This window comes from Excalfactoria chinensis, chromosome 3, assembly GCF_039878825.1.
Source record: "Excalfactoria chinensis isolate bCotChi1 chromosome 3, bCotChi1.hap2, whole genome shotgun sequence".
In the NCBI taxonomy this organism is placed as follows: Eukaryota; Metazoa; Chordata; class Aves; order Galliformes; family Phasianidae; genus Excalfactoria; species Excalfactoria chinensis.
Window position 1 is genome coordinate 71,093,578 of NC_092827.1, and position 21,009 is coordinate 71,114,586.

The window sequence follows — 21,009 nt, forward strand, 5'->3', positions numbered from 1 at the left end:
ACTGTTTCAAAACACCAGAACATTTTTTTTAAAGGCTATCTATTGATGAAACTAGAGACTTACCTTCCTTCCTTCAGAAAGCTGCCTGTACAACATGAGCTTCCATATAGCAGTTCATTAGTTTCACTGATAATACCTCCCAAATCAGCACAGAACAGCATTTAGAAATGCTTGCTAATCTTGAGCTTTAAGCTACCTTTCTGTCCCCTCCACTTTGCTTGTTAAGAGACCCAAGTGTTCTACATCAGCCTGTGGACCCTCCCACCCCTCTGTTGCTTGGAGGGAAATCCAAGCTCCTAATTACTCTGAATCACAAATGCCTGCAGTGATCAACCTCTGTGCCTCCACCACATCAAGAGTAACACAGCTAGACTTCCTTTTGACTATACCCGACCAGTGCACCTGAGCTGAGAAATATCCAGCTCCCTCCTACCTCCTTTCAGGTCCACATCTGGGCTTGCCCATCAGTTTTCCCCAGGACAACAACCTAGGCTCTTCCTCCACCCACACTGTTATCTGCTTGGGCCACATCTTGTCTACTTCTGTCATATATGTCATTTTATATGCTGTTTACCAACGTTAGCCAAGTTTAACTGGGAGGAAAAGAAGACAAGGCCAGATAGTCCACAGCTCTTTTACTGTTTCTGTGGCATCATGCTCGATATAAGTATAGGAGTCCCAGTGATCTGCAGGGCATTTGCAGCTAAGAAGGTGCCATCACTAACAGCCATCCTCTAAAGCAGGGAGTTTGGGCAGCACTGGCTGGAGGAAGAGTGGATAGTTGGTGGGAGCAGGATGGGAAAGGAAGGTCCTGCAAGATCAGGTCATGGTCAGAGGTATCATGTGAATCAGCCCTAGCCCCAGTTTCTGCCCAGACTTTAATGTTCTCTCCTTATTTTCTTGCAATTTCTTTCAAGTCCAAGAAGCATAAAACAGAGTGCAAAGACTGTTTGTGGTCACTGTGAAGGAAAAGAACCATAAGAGACCGAGAATTGTAAAAAGGTGTTATCTGGGGGGAGGGGAAGAGAAAAAAGAGAATCTGAAAGAACAGATGAGCCATATAAAGAACAGCACATAGAAATAGATGAACTCAAAGAAATGTCATAGACTTCAGATTATGCATTCAATAAAAAGGCAGAAAAGCAAGTTATATTAAAAATGCCATTGCTGTGCATCTTTCAAAACGAGAAGGTGGAAAGGAGTAAAGAGGTGGATAGAAAAGTTACATGAATAATGAAAAGCTTCATTCACGTGACATAGTAGAAGCAACAGCCACAAGGTTAATAGCAAGGGTGGTAAACAGCATTTGTTTTGAAAAGGTGACATCTACGATGAACTTAATGAGAAATTTCAAAATCAATTCATCAAAAAAGAGAGAGAAGATGAATGCATCAGAATATATTTTGTGAGCAGAGAACATGTATAATAAAAACAGTGCAAATGCCACTTACAAGGTAACACAATTGTGTCTGAATATTATTTGATATTTACTATCCATGTTTACCCTCGTAAATAATTTTTGCAGGTTCTCAGAGTCTATTGTCATGGCAATTGCTCTTAATAATCTGCATATACAGATCCCTTACATCAAATGCTGATGAAGACAGTCACAATCACTCATGCTTTAGCATTAAAGCGCTTGAACAGTGGATTCCTCATTCCCACTCATACAAATAAATACCATCAGGAAAAAGAAATTAAAAAGGAATACAAGTATTTCACAGATTAAATTAAAAAAAAAAAAAAAAAAAAAAGAGAGAGAAGTACAGTCTGAAAAACTAGGATGCTACTCAATGGAAAACTGAAGACACCCCACTGAGCCAGGAATAATGCACTACACACCAGTGGGAACAACACCTATGCGTTACCACAGTGCACAGTGCCTCGTAAGCCAACACAGTTCAGCGGTGACCACCTATTGCAACAGGGGTGAGCTCTGCCACTGTGTGTATAGGCAGACACACAGCTGGCACAACATGAACAGTAGTCCTCCTCCTTGGAGCCAGGGAAGGAGCACTGCGGACTCCACCCAGTGCTGTCCTCTGTAAAAGCTCCATAACGTCTCCAATCTGAAGGAGGGCAAAGGAGTCAACCCACATCAGTAAAGAAGTTATCCCTTTGGAAACACTGAAAGGGGCTGCAGCATTGCAGTGGCCATTTCCACATTTGGGCAATAATGGAGGGGACATTTTATTATAGTCAATGTAGCAGCCTCATAAAAAACTAAAGGGATAAACTGAAGCAAAGAAGATTTTATTGGGCTTCTTCAACATATCTTTAACGCGAAGGAGGCAAAAGCATTAATCTGTTCAGCCTAGTCAGATCAAAAGGCAAATGAGAACTATTTAGCAACACACTTAAATGAATTATGGACATAGAACATGTTCAAATAAACTGTTGGCAATTTCCCTTGAACATCATGGGATTAAAACCTTGTTTTAGAAAGGTTCCTGTAGCTATTAAATTCCCTTTAGCAAATTTTCTATGTTTTATGTACTTAAGTTAGTAAGTTCAGTGGTACTGGTTCTATGCATGACATCTCTAGCTAGAAAGGAAATTAAAAATATGCTAATTTTTAAGTCTAAATTCAAATAGCTGTTAATAACTTGGCATAAAGATAAATAAATGGAAGAGCCACAAAAAAATCACTGACGATTCCCAACTGTTACTTAAATAAAACAGCCTTCTCTCACTTCAGTCATTTACTTTGGCTTTCATTCATATTTTTAATAAGTAAATATCCTAAATGCATTCCTGCAGTTCTTATTTTCTGGAGCTCTTCTTTGCTCTCCTATTTGTTATTTGTTGAACGACTACCTGGCATTTATGCCTTAAGATTTCAAATAATATTAAAGGGTGCAGTTTGAACAAAGCCATTCCATATATTTGGTATTAAGAGCTTTCTTTCAGAAGAAAAATGTCTGAAGGAGCAGCCACAGCTGGTGCTGTTGGATGCTTTCTGCTGGCAGCCCTGCCTGGTGCTGGCGTCTCACCAGTGGCACGCTGCCTCTCCAGCACCCAACTGCTCTGTGTATGAGTTCTCCTCCCTCATCAGTTCCGTTCTGGTCACTGCAATTAATTTTCATTTCTTTCTTTTGTCCTCACTTTCAGCTCATTAATTTTTGGCCAGTCTCCATGGCTCTTTCAGCTCAGCATTTTGCTCCTTTTCCCTTCCCTCTTTAAGGCCTTTTCCTTCCCTTTTTGGTCTCGTAGGTTCGGAGAGAAGCTTTTAATGGCAACTTACATAAGGTCTGACATCCGTTCTGCTGTTCTCAGGTCAAGCAGTTCCTTTAAAGAAAATCAGGATGGTCCCAGCCACCTCAGGAGGTGCTGACTGATGGCTCTCCCCATAAGGCAAAGAGCACAGCCCCTTCCCATTGGGTTTCTCTTGGTCCTTAGTTTTCCTCAGCAGAATTAAGACCTCACTAGACTTCCTAATGGATACACCACTGTGAAACCAAAGCTATACTTTGTCTGCTTGGTGGTTGCCACAGTAAGAACAAATAAGCCTTGCCCTGGGTTAATCCTAATTTGTGGAAGTGGATTTTCATAATGTTTGGGGAAAAAACAAACAAACAAACAAAAAAAACCCTGTCTTTTCTCAGTGGGGAAGTAAAAAGATATCGTGTCTACCAGGAGTTTCCATTCCCACTGTGGCAGCACTGACAGATGACAGTGATCAGTGGAGGGATGAAGAGATCTCAAATAAAGGCTTTAGAAATCAACTGGGTGGAGAGCAGGTTTTGCTTGCTTATCTTTTTCAGCCAAATTCACTCACATGTAACAGTAGAGTTGCATCACTTGAAACACAGGCTCAAATGAAACATCAACAGAGCTACCTCACGACTTTAAAATCCTTCCTGCAATGTATACTTTAACCTTATAGCCATTGTGTTAATTTCTGTGCAAATACAGGAAAAGACTACTATTCAGTATAAGCTTCACATCTACTGAGGCAAAAGAAGGTCTAGAATAAAATGGGCCTAGGGATACAAATAATCCGCATATTTTTATTGTCCAGACAATGTTGCAAAATGCTTTGAGAAGAAATAATCACCATAATTTCCTTAGGGTAAAGTCATATGAAATATTCAATGCATGAATCTGAAGCGTTACTTATTTGATGGGAGTGATTCTTCAAAGCAGACATTGGTATCTAATTAGTTAAATCCTAAGGAAAAGCAGGCAGTATACCAGCTGATGCAATCGGTGGCAGCAGGAGTTGGGAAATAAATATCTCTATTTGGCACTGAGAAGTGAAGCAGAGCTCAAATTTCTGTGGATATCCTGGCCCCAAGTTCATGCCTCAGAGCTCTCATTTCTGCAGTAAAGGAAAATTAAATCTCAGAGTTTAAGATCTGGGGTTCAGTGTGACTATTTATTAGAATTCATCTAGCCTCCCTAGACTGAATATTTTGACTTGACCTAGATGGAGCTCTTGATAAAATGAAGCTCTCATGGGCATTACCAGTGTTCTGTGATAAAACTCAGCTCGGAAGCATTGTGCTGACAGAAACTGCAACACTTTAATGCAGTGATTATTATCCTAGTTAGAAACCAGAAACACCGCAGCATGTGAAAACAAAGAACAACAACAACAACAACAAAGAAAAAACCACAACAATTCCCTTCCCTTCTCCCAGATCTCAACCAAGTAAATAGCAGGGGGGCAGCCATTCAAGGTGATGAACAATCTGTTTGTTCTTGGGTTTATTCAGACCGTTTCTCTGGGGATGCTGCAGTCAGGGTTATGGCAGCTCAGCTCCCTTCTGCCCACAGCAGCCCTGTCCCAGCGGCAGTAAAGCAGGTAGGCATCTGGTGCTGACTGAGACGAATCCAGCACTAATCTATTCTAATGTACTGCTGGATTGTGTCTACGGCCAGCTTGCTTTGTGTCAGGAATGGGGGAGGTGGGGAGAAATATGACATTTTTAGGTTTAGTAGTCCCTCTGCAACAAGATCTCTGTTTATCAATATCATGCAAAAGTGAGTACAGCAGATGGTACCATCCCTGGCTGTCCTGAGCCAGTACTGTGCATGGCTAAGAAGGATCTTTCAGTACGTTTGTCCTACACACCATCTAATACCCTGGAGCTATTTGTCATTTGCCTTAGTTCATGCCACTGCTTTTCTACTCAGAGATTCTGCCACAGTCTCTAAATCATATATTAGGTGAAAGTGCAGCTTCTCTTCTGCAAGCAGGGATAATATGGCTTTAGCTCTGTTTAGCATCAGAAAGCTCTATATCCATTGTCTCATGGACAATGTCTACAAGCTCCTGTGAAATTAGGAGTAGGTCTCTCAGGTGAATATCAGTATTAGACACACATACAACAGCACATGTGAACTGAGCTCCTGAATTAAAATTGCAGGTTTCTTCATTTTCGACCCCAGGTTTGAGCTCTAGTCTCAGCACTTCCAAACCACCATCGTTTCAGCTTAAAATGTTGCAGCATACATGACGGCAAGGAGAAAGAAATGGTGACATATTTAGCGAAAGCATACTCATGTTCTCAGCCAGACTTGATCACGTCCATTCCTAAGAAAATGCAGTTCAGTTGATCTGCTCTTGGACAGCAACTGAATTGCTGAGCAGACTGTGTAGACTGCGCCATTACAGCTAGCTTAAAGAAAAGTTTGCTTATGTGATGATGAGCAAGCTGGAAAGGTCTCACTGCTGCTAGCTTGCTAAAAAGAAAATGAAGAGTAAATGATTGTCAATAAAGTGTGTTTGGTTAGGTGTCACTCAGAGAAAGAAAATGCCATTTCATGTCACTTTTTAGAAAGCACAAGGTATGTAACTTTTGGGAATGGCTTTGCTCTTGACTAATCTTCTGATTTGGTATTAAAATCTCAAACTTCCCAAAGGAAAGAGACTCTGCATATTTTAATGAAAGATAAAACAACAATATAAACATACACAAATTTACAGAGGAAGGATCAACTTTAATACATCTGGAGTAAAAGGTGTTCTTTTTTAAATATGGTATAAAAATAAATGCAAGAAACATTAACAGAGAATATACAGACAACAGACAAAGACACAGGCTTTCTTTCTCAATGTGAATACATCAGTGAAATGAAACCTTCTGTGCTAATTTATTGTGCAATAAATGTGATGCCATATGTATATTTATTAATATATGCATTTTTTACATTTCTTCCAGTTTTTGATTGACGTATTTTTTTTTAATAAACTGTGCCTAGCAGAAGCTTTTTTTTCACTGTACTTGAGCTTGCAGAAAATAAAAAGACACAGATCCAGCTTGATATGAAGGAGGAAGTGAGCAGACAGTTTTCGAAATGGAGGCATCGAAAGGCTAAAGAGTCCCTCGGAGTCTGTAATGCCTTAGTATACACAAAAGAAAACAAGTCAGGTCCTTGCTCATGCAACATCTTGTTCTACTGTCCTCTGATTCAGGCAATCAGTGAGCTACAAAGTATGTATAATGATTTGAGTCTGCTTCCATGCTACAAGGTGATCCTTTTAGTAGGACTGCACTAGACTGGTTAACCTCTTTGATGTGAGCGATTTCCCCTGAGGAAAAGATAAAAACAAAAAACAAAAACAGAAAACAGAGGCATGATCACTGCAGACCTGTTCATCAGCAACCACTCAGTGTTGCCACATCACTGTCAAATATCTAGGGGCACCAACTGGAGTCTGTCAAATCTTAAACCACAGGAAGCCCTGACACTTGCACACCTGCACTGCCAGCCAGCCATTCTGTTTCAGAGCGTAATCCAGCAAATTCAAAGGCCAGTTTTGAATGAGATCGGGTTTGGCTGTTAAGAAACTACTGCTGAGGGTTTTGCTGTTTTTCTCTCCCAGAACTACTTGAAGGTGGCCACCAGAAGTGAGGGTGCCTTGTGCTACAGCGATGATGTGCACACTCTAGCAGCTCCGTCAGATTGCAGAAAGCTACTTTATGGTTCAAGTAAGAAAGTAAGAGGCAGATGGCATACAGGCGGAAAAGCAGCTTTTCCATGAAATTTGCAATAGACTTGCTGAGACTGCATATAATATTTATGAGGAGTATTGGTCAGGTATGTTACATGGAACTACCTAACACTGCATAGAAGGTGTCTGGATTTTCACATTGTCTTTTTCCTCATCAGTCTTCCTGTTGCGGGGATGCTGTTTCAGTTTTTTAGGAAGTTCTGTCCCACAAGAGTTAGATGTACAGCGCAGATAGGATAGTGTAGGTATGTTGTGATGGCATATTTCAGGCAGACCTGAGCTTTAGCTGAGCCAGACAAAAGCCACAAAACCACACAAGATGTCAGTTAGCTCTCCTCATGCCATCCTGCTGTGGCACCAATTCAGCAGAGGCAGAGCTGGCACAGCAAGGTTACAGCACTTCTCAATACACCACAGGGATACCCTGATAACATACCATAAATAGATCATAAAAATAAAATAAAATAAAATAAAAAAATAAATAAAGGGCTCTATCTAACTTGTCATTTAAAGGATATTTAATATTTACATCTATTGTATTGTTCATTTTAATATCAAACTGACTTCAAAGAGACTCAGTAAGAAACGTAACTGTGAAGAGAGAAGACTTCTGCAGTAAATGGTAAATAAACTTATTCTACCTTATCAATGAGCTGTTAAGTAATCTGTTGTACTGTAACTCTGTGGAATTATGATATTTACTGTCTGTTTTCCTTACCAATTAATTTTATGCTCAAAGGGACATGCAAGTTGGTTTTGAACATTTGCTTAAATGCAATATTCCAGAATGGGTCTTGACAAAAAGAATAGCCATTTTACTCTTCATGCTATGAAATAAATGTCATACAGATGAAGGTGAATTTTCCCCCTACAGTGTAATCTTGAAGGGAAATAATGGTCTGTAATGTTGGATTAGATTCCTCATCTCTCAAGTTCACCATATCACCTGACAGTAATAGCACTTGCTTCTTAGAAAGACAGCATGTCTCCTTCTAGGCATAGTCTCCTCCCTTTATCTAGCTGTAACTGTGAATTTCTACCTACATTAAATTCACTTTTTTGGCATTAGTTTAGCCTTAAATTATGCTCTCCCATAGTGTGGTAAATAAGCTATTCACACCACTAAGCTAAACACTTTTTAGATAACCAAAAAGCTTCCACAGCTACGTGGCACTGGACTACTACAATTTAAGACGGTATGCCCAAATTTATTAAGTGATTTTAGAGGTGGTGCAGGGTTGTCAGCCTTGGACATAATCTAAGAAAATATTCAGCATATGCTGATCTTTCCTTCTCATGGTGATTTTTGCGCTTAATTTTGCAGGCCTACAAGCTTGACTACTTTTTGTAACTATGTAGGTGTTCCACAGGGTATGAACTGTCTAAAAATGAATTCCCTCTGGGAACTGGTTTCTATTAGTTATTAGAACAACTCCCTCAGTAATACACTGGAAGGCAGCACATGCTTTTATTGGGGGATAAAATCTGTGAATTAATTTTGTCTTCTCATCTCCAACAGCTGATTCTCTAGGAGTTGTAATTCCATGGAATACTGAGATGAACCATTCTGGCATCTATGGAATGAACTGGGATATTGCATAAAGTAGGAATTTTGGATCTCAGTGTGGGCAAAAAACTATACATTAATGAGTTGTTCTGACTTGATAACCTTATTCTATCTATTAACTGAAAATTTCCCTATAGATGCATTAAGATGTCATGAAAATTTTGTTGCTATTTGGCATCACTTCCTCCCTGGTTACTGCTCACCACAGTAAACTGAAAGACTTTGAATAGTTTTTCTCCTAATTAAGGATTTCTCTGGATGTCTTATTCTCCACCTTCCCTCCCCAGAGGTTAACCTGTTTCTTTCAGGTATAATGTTAACTACATTTCCATAAGCCAAATTTTCTCTTTGGTCAACTACAACAAATGGGCAAGTTCTAAAACATGTGGCATATGACTAATTACACATAGGAAAATGTTTGCTGTGCTAGCAAATTAAAGAACATTCAAAAACAAATTCAGAAGTACTAGATTTTCATCTGAAGAAGGAAAAGGAGAACTTTACTATTTTTATTGTATTCTTGCCATCAACATGCAGGAGTATAGGGCCAAATTCTAAACAAGAGAAGGATTTTTGTCTTTTAGGTTTAATTTGGACATACGAATTGAAACAATTTAACAATTTTATGATAGCACACCAGCCAAATGAAGCCTTGTGCACATATGCAAATGACCTTTAAAAACCCCTTCCTTCTATGATTCTGTGATTCTGTATCCCAACAAGGGAGTCCAGTACAAGCAGGCAGCAGAGCAGCTGGAGTCACTCAATTACATTGATGAAAACCAAATAACTGACCTCAGTTTTCTCTCACCTACCTTAATGTATTAACTTTTTAAATGCAGAGTTGTCCTTCAAACTGTACTTTTAGAGAGCTTGGGGGAAAATTACAGAAGTATGTGCAGATTTATGAGCAACAAATATGCTGACTGACCTGTTTATCTAGCTGGACATTCACAGCTCAGATAATCTGGCAAGTCAGTCAGCAACAACTTCAATTCATATGTGACATATAAGAAACCAATGTGAAATTTATATAGGGACAAAAGCTGAAATATATGAAGGTTAGAAGATTAGTTTTTGAATTCTTATTCTTTCTGCTAAGCAACCTCAGTGACTCCTTTTTCAAGTTTCTTGTTTGTCCCCAGGACTCATACTTCCAGCTGGTAGAACTGGAAAGGGAAACTCCACACATCCAAAAGGGAGAATGGCACGAACCCTATTTGGGTCAAAATGAGACAAAATGAGGATTGGCCCTCCTTGCTCTCACCATTCCTGATCAGCTTGTGCGTGGCATACATGCTGAACGCCAGCAGCTTGGCCAGCATCAGCAGGCATAGTTCCCAGGTGACATCCCTGGTGCCACACACAGTGCTGAGATAAACAGCCCTTGGCAGGTGCACATCTGGAAAGGCACAGGAGCAGAAACAGTAAGCCTCTGGCCAGGATTTAGCCAGCCCTTGCTCCTCTAAGGCAAGCAAATGCAAATGAATTTAGCATTGCTCAGAGGGTCAGGATTTTGCTTTGATTTTCATCCAGCTGTGCCAGCATATTTCTCTTTCAGGAAGGTGATGAAGAGGAAGAGGTTAGCATTTACTGAGTTTAGGGGACAAGTTCTCACCACTACCTTCAGTGCAGGAAAATCCTCTTGCCTATAGTGGGGATTTGCAGTCCTCTCCTAATTTTGCACTGTGTCTGTTCCCTGTCCTGGAGCAGTTCATAGACAAAAAGCAGTGTCTGACAAATGGCATGTTCTTTGTTCGGCATGTTCCAAACTGGGTGATACTCCCTCTTTCTTTCTCCTTCCCCAGTAATCCGCATATTCTGATGAGCTGCTCTAATTTGTGCTTACCCTACAAGCTCTTGCCAGATGGGATAGTTAAAACTTGAAAAGCCATTGGAAGGATGGGGTAAAATCTAAGATTTACTAAGATGCCAATGACAGCATGTACCATGACAGGTAGTTTGTTTTGGTATCATTCTGTATTTCTCAGTCTTCCAGTAGCTTAGGACACAGGCAAATATTTATCAGCTGGGAAATGGCAGTCACTGTCCTAATACCTGAATGGGAGTGCTCTGTTTCCTAATGGAGACAGTCCCAGCTGTGCCAGTACCACTCAGCAGCCCCTCTGCCCCAGCAAAAAACAAGGCAGCGCAGCTCATCATTGCAGAACTGGGCAAGGAGGCCAACCTTCACTGGGATCTCCTAGGGATTCTCCTTTTGATTTTTCTCATTAAGCTGGGCATCATTCCTCAAAAAAAACCCTAGATTTTTAGACTAATTATTAGTCTAAATCCAACATTTCAATTATTATTGTTATTATGTTTCCATTAAGTCATTTCTCTTCTAAAAAAGAGAAGGTTCATTTCTATGATAGTTTATTATTTTTAGGTGTTTTTTCTTTTTTTTATATCTTTCAAAGCTTTGTGCTTTTTTCTGACACACTGTTATTCTTCCATGTTTTAAGAATAAACCTGTAAGCAAATTTCAAAAGTCTAACTAGGAAAACTTCTATGACTGCACTTTCCACAATTGAACAAAAGGTCCTACAGCTGATATTGCATTAAAGCTTGTTCAAAATGCTGTTCTCCAGAAAAATATAGCCCATGCTTGGATTTCAGGGCCAAGTGGACTTCTGGTCTGACTCCCGGGTATGTAAAAAGTTGTTTTATCTGTCCAGAGAAAAATTTATTGGCTAACGGTAAATTAATATCTGCATTGTTTCTCAGTGAAGGGACAGTTCTTAACATCGCAACATCAATTTAAACATCTGTAAAGTCTATACCCCACTGAAATCAAGAAATGAGGAAGCTATTTTAAAGAGTTTTAATTTCCACCTCTAGACCATAATTTGCAATTTTTAATATTAAGTTATACTGGACATTGGATTGCGAACGTGTGCTGTGTTCTGTGGCCTTCATATTTCTTATGCATCAAATAGTCTAATGTTACTAGTTTGGAGAGGAAAATCCTCAAAGGAAACTGATAAGCAAGTGCTAAGCTAAGTGGAAGAGCACGGGTAATGTAAGAGATAGTGGTTTTAAACTCAGTGTTATTACATGGGGTTCTTGCTTATGAGGCTACAAGTGAAGACGATTATCATTTGATGACTCTGATTTAATAAATGAACTGAGTTTGCTCAGATTTTTACTGGCTGTTTTTTCATAAAACACCACAAACTTGCAACAAGCCCATTTTTTCACCCCTACAGTTAAGCAGCAACAGATAAAACTGTGACACTGGTGGTGGCATCTGAAGCTGTCACACACACATGCAGTGATGGAACATATCCCCAGGGTGGCTCTGAGGAAAAGACTGCACTTTCCTGCCCTGTTAACTGGTCTCCTGCCAAGACAGGAAAATTTGCATGTAGTGGAAAAGAAATGAGCCTATGTGCTGTAAATGAGATGCTTTGTTCTGTGTTTCCAGACCACTGATCACAGCTAAACACGGGCAAGTGATCACAAAGGTGTGTTGCTCAGAGACTACCCTCTGTGACTGTCACAGTTCCTGATGTGAAGGAGAAATTAAAGTCTTCCTTAAAGGACCTCTTTTCTCCCATCGGTGTTATCAGTGCACCTTCCTTCAACTGTGGTTTTAATTCTATGCTCTGATGATGTTACTACTTGAGGTGGAGGAAATTTCCTAACTTTATTTAGGAAAATATTACAAACAGAAAATATAAGTTTGTTATTACTTTACCTATATTGTGTCCTTATGTAAATACAATTCTGACACTATTCATATTGTCTCTTGCAGACCACCAAAAGCATTAGCAAATGCGCTGTATAATGTACACAACAAGCTAAATAGTGCTTTTAGTTGTGCACACAGGGCTTTCATAAAGTGTACTGAATTTTTGAAAGCTTGAAGGAAATGGAAAGCTAAGCCTAGATTTTATGTGTAGATAGATTCACTTCTGTTCCAATCCCCCAACCCCCAAACTAAAATACTGATTATCACTGATTATCTTAGGTGATTTCCATTTAATTTTATGATTAATGTAGAGGGATAGCATTTAGAAAGTTTCTAAATTTTTTAGCTTAGCAACTGCTTTCTGATGCAAGCATAACCCACTTCCAATTACTGCTAACAAAAGATTCAGGAATCTCTTATAGTTTCAGCTCAACAAATCAGGTTATGAATCACAAGGTCATCCTCTCATGTACAGTCCCTATACACATCTGGTTGGGTTTTTTAACATTTCAAATAAAAATACTGAGGTCTGATTTTGTTCAATGCAAAGCCACTTGGATGTAATTGAGAAAAATAACTGTGGAAATGAGTCTAAATTTTCTAAATTGTCAGAAGTGAAAATACAATTTCCTTCTTTATAAATCATTCAGAGAACACTGCATTCGGGTAAGCTGTAGAAGACCTGTTTCACATCTATTTTCTGTATTAATCAGAAGAGCAGGTCTTTTACCACAGCCTGTCCCTTCACAGAAGAACAAGTTAATCAGTAGGATATTCTGAGAAACACTTGCTTTATCCCTGCATGTTAGAACCAGTGTACCGAGGCACATAATTATACATTATAAACTCATCATAATGAAGAACAAGAATGGAAGAATAAGGATCCATGCTGGCAAGGGGTCCTGGGTCCGTGTGGGATAGAAACTCAGGTCTCTCACAGAAAAATGTTTGTACCTGAGAACCCTGATATTCTGGAGCTGTTCGAAAGCTCCTGAGGCTGCTCATCTCATCAGGAATATATACTCAGAAGAGATATTTTTTATTTTTGTAGCTGTCCCAACATGACAGATTCCACCCAAATTCATAGGGCAGTAGTTTGAGGAAAAGGAAATGCACAGCATTTACTTTATAGCTTGCGCTAAGAGAAAAGAATCACCTTCTTCTGCTGAAGTACTAATGCTTCACATTCAGAAATCCTCACTCCCCTCATTCTAGCTCACAGCTTTGTTACTGGGCCTGCCTTGCATCTCCAGCATCCTGCTGCTCTGTATTTCTGCCTGAGATTAGTTGCTGAACGTTGGGCATGCCGGCAGGGCAGTATGCTCCAGTGCTGGTGTACAGGGCTGATGCTTTTTTCAGAGACTAACTGTATTGCTTCCCAGTCTGTGTTCACTTTTACAATTCCGCATTGTGTTTTCCTTGCATCTGTCTGGAACTCACTATTTCTCTCCTTACAGCCACTTGTTTATGTACTTTTTACCATAACCAGTTACTGATCTGATGGCTATTTAAACACCCAGCCTATATATTGTAGTTTGTCAGGCACTGTGATGAGCAAAATCTTGCCTCTCAGAGGTCCCAGATGTATTGTCTGTGCTCTCTCTCATTAACCCAGGTTCGTTTATTACTGTGGAACTTCCTGTTAAACATCTCCATGGAAGAAAGTAGAATCATTACGTATAATGTTGTCACGTATAACATTGTTTTATAGATCAACCTGTTCAGACAACACACAAATCACACTGCAACATGCTATGGCAACACCACCATGCAAAAAATAGGGGTTTTTGTTTCAAACATTGAGATAGTTTCCTTTGTGACTGTTTATTTACTTTTTAGTCTCACTGACTTTGTCCCATTGAATTCAAATTTGTTCCTGATTGCAGTGGATTCAAAGCATATTATAGGAAGCCTTTACCTATAAGAAAGTAGTCAAAGGATTACAGTTTTGTTTTAACACATGAGATATTCCTAAAAACTCACAGAACTTTGTACTTTCATTGTGTTTGTTTCTTGTTCTGATTACTGGAATGTATCTGTAATTTAAATACTTGAGGAAACACTCTTAAGCCTCATTATACGGGAGGCAGTTTCTGAGAACTGCTTCTCCTTCCCTAGTAACTAAAAAACAAAAACCATGATCTTTGCTGAAAGCTCTCATATTTGTCATTTCAACGCACACAGCTCCACTAACCAGGTCACAGAAAAAGCCACAGATGCACACACACGCACAGCAGCATCAACTGCACAATTCAACAGACAATGCAGACAAACTTGAGTAGAATCCAAGATCTTTCTACCTCTTTTCATAACAGGTTAGTGCTCGCCCTCAGTGTTGGTGTACAGTTTTTATGGCATGGGAAAATAGGGATGTTTCTGCCCTACAAAAATAAATGCGTTGAATGCTTTAGTTGGAACTTTCACAAAGCTTAAAAAAAAAAAATAATATCCAAAGAAACCTGATAAGTAAAAAGAATCCCACATTTCAAGCAATCAGTGGATCTTTCGGCTGGTGGCAAGAGAATTCCCACAGCAAATTTACCAGCCTTCACATTTTTACCTTGGTAAAATATATTTCCAAAATTGTTATTAAAAAGAAAAATAATCAGTTGCTGTATTCATAATCAAATTGAAATCGCAGTCAAACCCTTCTCTATCATCAGCATCAATTCTTTGGTCCTAAAGAAGCTTTGCTAAGCATTAAGGAGGACAGGGAAAGGGAAATAATTATAGTTTATTTTTCCCTGTCCTCAATTACAAAAATGGGACAAATGCTTTTCTAGTAAAACAAAAAAAGAGATGAAATCCGATATACTTAAACTGTATCAGGCTTAGTATTTTGGGAGGCACCAATAGAAGGACCAACATCAAGCAGGTTTTCACAGATTCTTTACTACAAATTAAAAAAGCAATTAAAAAAAAAAAAAAAGCAAACAAACAAAAAAACAAACCCAAATAATTTAATGCTTCCTAATGTTAAAGTCATGTCTCCCAAAGTTCCATTCCTCCATGTGTGACTGTGGAGATCAGCAGGAAAGGGACTAGGGAGGAGGGGTTGTAATGAAAGTACATTACAAAGCTGACATTCCTAGGAAAATTCACAAACTGTGATAAACAGACTTTTAACTGTCAGGTTAGAGAAGCAAAAAGGGAATGGAAGGTTCAGTGAGGGGGAAAGGAGAAGGATGTTCCATCAGGTTTACTAGTCTTCCGAGGCAACAAACTTACCACATTGCGTGTGAATTTCTCAAAAGATGTTCGACGATCCAGTGTGTTTTCCAACTTAAATTTGAAATAAAATTAAAAGAAAAAGGAGGGAAAAAAGAAAAGCGAGACAAATGGAGTAGAAAAGGACTGATGAAACAATGGACTGCAAAACAAAGTTTGTATAAATAAGGAAGCAAACACAGGTATGAAGCTGTAATGGGACTCTGCAAAACAGCAGATGGGCAAAACAGATATAGTATTTGACAAAAATCATTTTTCATGGGGATCAAAATGGTTTGATTTAAAAGAAAAACTGAAAATAAAAAGAAATAATGAAGTGCACATCTTGTGTTAATGAACTGACAGTCACAAACTTAAGGACTTCACACGGACAGTTGTAGCTTTCTGGTATTTTCAACATCTCTCTCTATATTGGATCTTCAGAAATCAATGTTTGAACAAAAAACAAAATCACACAGTACTTTCATATAATTTTAGCTCGTCATTATAAACAATAGAATGCTACGATGTTAATAACTACCTTATTTCGGCAACGACAGGGCCCTAATTTTGCAAGCATATGGCTACCAGGCTGTTCTAGGAGATCACTATTTAGAGCCCTCTAATAAAATTATTTATCATTACAGAACTCTGCATTGCACAAGCTGCTTCACATACTCTGGGCTGTGCCTTTTCAGGAGTCATTCTGTAATCTGGGCTTCTCTAAGCAAACATTACATGCCAAGACATGAGCCTCTGATTGCATAAGTGTGACATGATCAGTCTTTCAAGTCATATTTCGAATCTGTTTGAAACTATTCATGGAATAATAGGGAAAGGAATAGGATTAGGAGGCCCCTATTTTTATAGTTGGAATCAGAAGTTATTCATATGAATGAGACTGTTTCTAAACACATTCTGTCGATTTTACAGGTGGAATAAAGAGAACAACAGTTATTACATAAGCAAACTTGCAAACATGAAAGACTATTCTTCTGGGATTTTATTTTATTTTTAATGTATTTGTAAAGCACTTTGCAATTTAAGGTGCTTCATAACAGAGAAAACAGTACAATATGGGATGTAAAAATAAAAATAAGTTTTGCTAGAATAACTTATTGCAACATGCCCACATGCAGGATATATACACATATATGTATATTGAACTCCTGTGTGTATGTGACCCTCCAAACACGCCAAGTTGGTCACCTACCAGATATCCAGTTGCACTGGCACAGGGGAGAGAAGACTGAGTATTGTTGCAAACATAACCACTGCTTTGCACAGTGGCAAGACAAAGGCAAGATGGACCAATACCTTTTTCTTGGCCTGTAGCAGCTCCTGGTAGGCACTGGATCGTATAAAACGAGGATAAGAATCACTTTTCATCAGTTTGTAAATGTGCTCCTGAAAGGAAAAGGAGGTGCTGTTACTCCCACAAAAGAAGATATAGGTGAAACAGGAGGCAGATGTATATCTTTAAATGTGTGCCAGCTACCACTACTTGGAACAGGAAACGTTATGAGGTAAGGTTGGCTGAGGTTGCAGTTACTCAGCTAAAGATGAGTTGCTTTCTGCTCTTAAATCAGAAATTCCACTGATCTGTTATATATGAGGGATACAGCATACCTACCTTAAACTTACTGTCCCTATTTTCACTACAGAATTATTTTTGCTAAGAATTTACAACTCACTTCTATCTTAAGGCCCAGTTTCAAACCATTCTTACATCAGTCAGTTCAGCTAAGTGACCACATCAGGAACCTCAGATCCTTTCCCATCAAATTTTGTGAACTAGTTTCTGGAGATGCTTTTCTGACTTGATATGCTTGAAAAGGTGGTAGGTTTCTAATTTAGCACTACAGATAAGTGCTTAAACTAGAGAGGGTGTCCCCTGGCTACTCTTGGAACCATTATTTGAGAGATGTTTATTCTGCTACCCAGCTGATAATATAATAAGGAAAATGTACATGCAAACTGAAAAACAGTTCCAGGCTAATCAAATTTTCAAGACATTTATTCTTCAGAGACACATAAAAATTTGATAACACTAATTGAGAAAAAAATGACACAGGCAGTTTATAGGGCTCTTCTTGCAACATTCTCATCTTTGTAAAATAAAATAAATAAACAAGCAAACAAACAAACAAAAAACACTACAAATCTATAATGTCAAACATCTTATAATCTCATTCCAGTTATGATGTTAGGAGAGGGATTTTTAGGAAAAGCAATCTGAACAGGAAATATCCTCACAAAAATATTTTAAGAAATGTACTGCATCATGTTAGCTGTTTTCATTTTCTTTTTCATTTAAACCCTACCTTTTACCACAGGAAGCTTTAGCAGAGATAGCAGGAAACAGTAAATAAACTCTACAGGAAATACGGTTTCTGAGGTTGGTGCTGCATGCAGTTAATGAATAGAAAAAAACCACCATATTAAAATTATAGTGATGTAAAATTAAAGCTGATTTTTTTATCTTTGATTTGTTAGAAACTCTAGAGAATGATTCTAAGTGCCTTTCATTGTGTTTCCTACACTAAGCCAAGAAGTTCTGGCATATAGTCAGAACTGAGGCTCGTTCATTTGGGGAGTTTTAATTCCATTCAGCTTATACAAGAGCAGCTGATTCAGGCAATTGAGTGCAGAAGGGACTTTGGTACTGGTGTACACATCAGTGATGATGGGCATTAAAATTCTATATCTGTGCAAAAATCTACCCTATAAAAACAAGACAAAATTAGGTTGTATTAATATTGTTAATGTACAAAAAGACAGGAATAGGGGATGGATATTATTTAGCACAACTGGTCTATTTTTTATTTTTTACCACTCTCATTTGATACGGAATCTCACAGTACCATCTTGCAAGTCCAGAAATGCTTTTCAAAGCATTTTAAAGCACAGTTAAATGACTTGGTGTCTGTCAAAATGAGTTGTTAGTGGTCCCTTTCCCAAGAGGAAGAGCCTCACACCTGACTGAACTCTGCCACTGCAAGTGAGGCACAATGAGAGGTCCTAATGTATCAAGCTGGAGTTGGGCATGCACCTTTTACTCTGCAAAATGGATCCTTCCTGGTTCCAGTTGTATGCTGAACTGCATCAAATACACAGAAGCCTGACTGCAGGAAAAGATTATTTCTTGCATATACACAGCATACTCTACCTCTTTCAGAAACTGAAGGGGAGAAAAAAAGAGGGGAAAAAAAAAAGAGTGATCTGGAAGTAAAATGATGTTGAAACTTTACACCTATTTTTATGAAACAAAAATTGGACGCTGGCAAGGAATTTAATTTTCCTTTTCTGACTCAATTGCAAAAGTGTGTTTTCTTTTCAACCTTCAAACTTGCTAGAGCTTTTATTTGTGCAACTTGTCTTTGCTGTACGCTAAATTCCTAAATCTCCAGTGGTTCAGTAGATGTAAGCAACACCCACGTTTGGCTTTATGCACAGTAACTAAAATCAGTATGAATGATATAGTGTTTAATGACAATATTATTGTTGCATCATAGGTTGCTATTATAATAGCAATATGAGAGCACACAATTTTTCTTTCTTTTATATAGGTAGAATTATTTCCTTTCCTGTTTGGGGCAGAGGCACTTTCCCAAAAAGTAGAAAGGTCAGATTCAATTTCCCTTCTGCTTTGACGGACTTACAGCAGTATCTGCTGGCTCCCAGGCTGATGTCCTAATAATCAAGCTGTAAAAAATTCTGAAGGGATATGATCTCAATCTCTCCTTTTGACACCATTTCACTTTTCATTAATAATTAAATTTTCATCACTAGGCTGCTTATGAAAAAGGGAGGATGGGAGTAGTTCTGCATCTTTGATTGCGAATCCAGTTATTTTCTGTTGCATTTCTCAGAAGTCTTCAAATATAAAATATTAAGCTATGAGTCAGATGAAGTTTCTTTTCGTACTGAAGTGCTTGTTTGTTTGTTTTTTATTTTTTTTTCATTAGGGGCATTTTTCTATTTTACTGCTTTGTTTTAGCTTTTGCTCCCATCACAAAAAGTAAGCATTTTCACAACCTAGCTTTGATCGAAAGTATCTTTTGATTATGAACATCTAAAAATGTTCTAACTCAAACCCCCAAAAGCCAGATAAGACATTTACAGACTGTTCTTTACTCCTATAATACTGCTTGTCAGAGAACACATCCTTAGGAAGTTCTGTAGATGATAATTTAATAAAACATCCATGGAATACAATATTTCTGCACAAGCCACTACCAAGTTTTTTTTCTCACAAGTCATATTTTCTTCATGATGAGAAGCCTCACTATTATAAATGACAACAGCACTTTTGGACAAGCATGCAGAGAACAGACACTGAGCCCGTATCAAGGGAAGCCCTTCACAGGACTAGAGAACTAGAAATTAATACATGTCAGACCCACTTGAAGACTCAGGATACAGAAGTTGCATGCACAGAATTAATCATAGAATCATAGATGTGTAGAATACTTAGAGTTGGAAGGGACCATCAAAGGAGTCAAACTCCCCTGCAATGAACAGGGACACCACAAGCTAGATCAGATTGCCCAGGGCCTGATCCAGCCTTGCCTTGAAAGTCTTCAGGGACAGGGCATCAACCAGATAACTAGGCAATCTGTTCCAGTGCCTCACCACCCTCTCTGTGAAAGACTTTTTCCTCATATCTAACCTAAACCTATCCTCTTTGAGCTTGAAGCCTCCAGATGCAAATAAATATTATACATTCAAATTTCCAAAATATCTGTTTGGGAAACAGAACATTACGGTTTAATTCTCAAATACATCTTATTTTATGCATGTGCATTTCAGTAGCTAGTGTTTTGTTTCAGATGTCCACAAAAAGAATTGCAAACTGACCTGAGCATCTTCAAATGTGTATCTTCCAGGGTCCTTTACATTCTGCGTGGTTTTGTCATAACTTTTTGAATCTAGATTGATGGCACTGGGTGCACCTGGAGCAAGAAATTCTTGCCAGATTTCTTGGACGCGAGCAGGAACTTCACGGATAGGCCTCTTCTTCAGATCTTCTACTGCTAACCAGAACCTATGGCACAACACAGCGTCTTGATTTCCAGCTCAATATAATCACTACTGAAATGTTGACACTTTTCTTTGCTCTTAAAAAAAAGAGTAAAGTAACTAAAGGTTTCATTTATAACATGTGAAAATAAGTAAAATCTATCAGTTTATGCTGGGATCAAGACTGGTATGCCATAAAAAGCAATTACAAGCCTAGACAAGACAGATGAGAAATCCTTCATTATTTATGTATGTGTCACTTTCTTAGGAGAAGTTTTTCATTTCACTGTAATTAAAGTGTTTGCTCAGGTTTCATTTCACCTGAGCTACAAGGTCTTATATCACTTATAAACCTATTGCTTTTTGACATTCCTTCAAAAGCTAATAAGAACTTATGCTCTTGATATCAACGTAAATCTAAGAATTCCTGCCAAGCTATCAGCCAAATAACTGTATCAGTAATTTTGCTACTTTTACTCCATAAATTATCTATCAAAAGCAAAAGCATTTCTATAGTTTCATTTAGTTGTTCAGTATTGCATTTCTATACCTTTTTTT

The 21,009-nt window shown here is 38.4% G+C and overlaps 1 protein-coding gene across 13 annotated transcripts in view; it reads right to left on the bottom strand.

The window, feature by feature from the left end:
• RGS7 (regulator of G protein signaling 7) overlaps nt 1-21,009 on the bottom strand; it is a 237,511-nt gene that overhangs the window by 10,300 nt on the left and 206,202 nt on the right. For 4 of the 13 annotated variants that reach the window (XM_072332703.1, XM_072332691.1, XM_072332704.1 and 1 more), the window contains 2 exons: nt 20,290-20,476; nt 16,747-16,836 (listed from right to left, as the gene is read on the bottom strand). In XM_072332703.1, the coding sequence (XP_072188804.1) occupies nt 16,747-16,836; nt 20,290-20,476 (277 nt within the window). Of the gene's footprint in view, nt 1-5,868; nt 6,539-14,522; nt 14,604-16,445; nt 16,659-16,746; nt 16,837-20,289; nt 20,477-21,009 lie in introns of those variants that run through there. The other 9 variants (XM_072332695.1, XM_072332697.1, XM_072332694.1 and 6 more) reach the window with 5 other exon arrangements.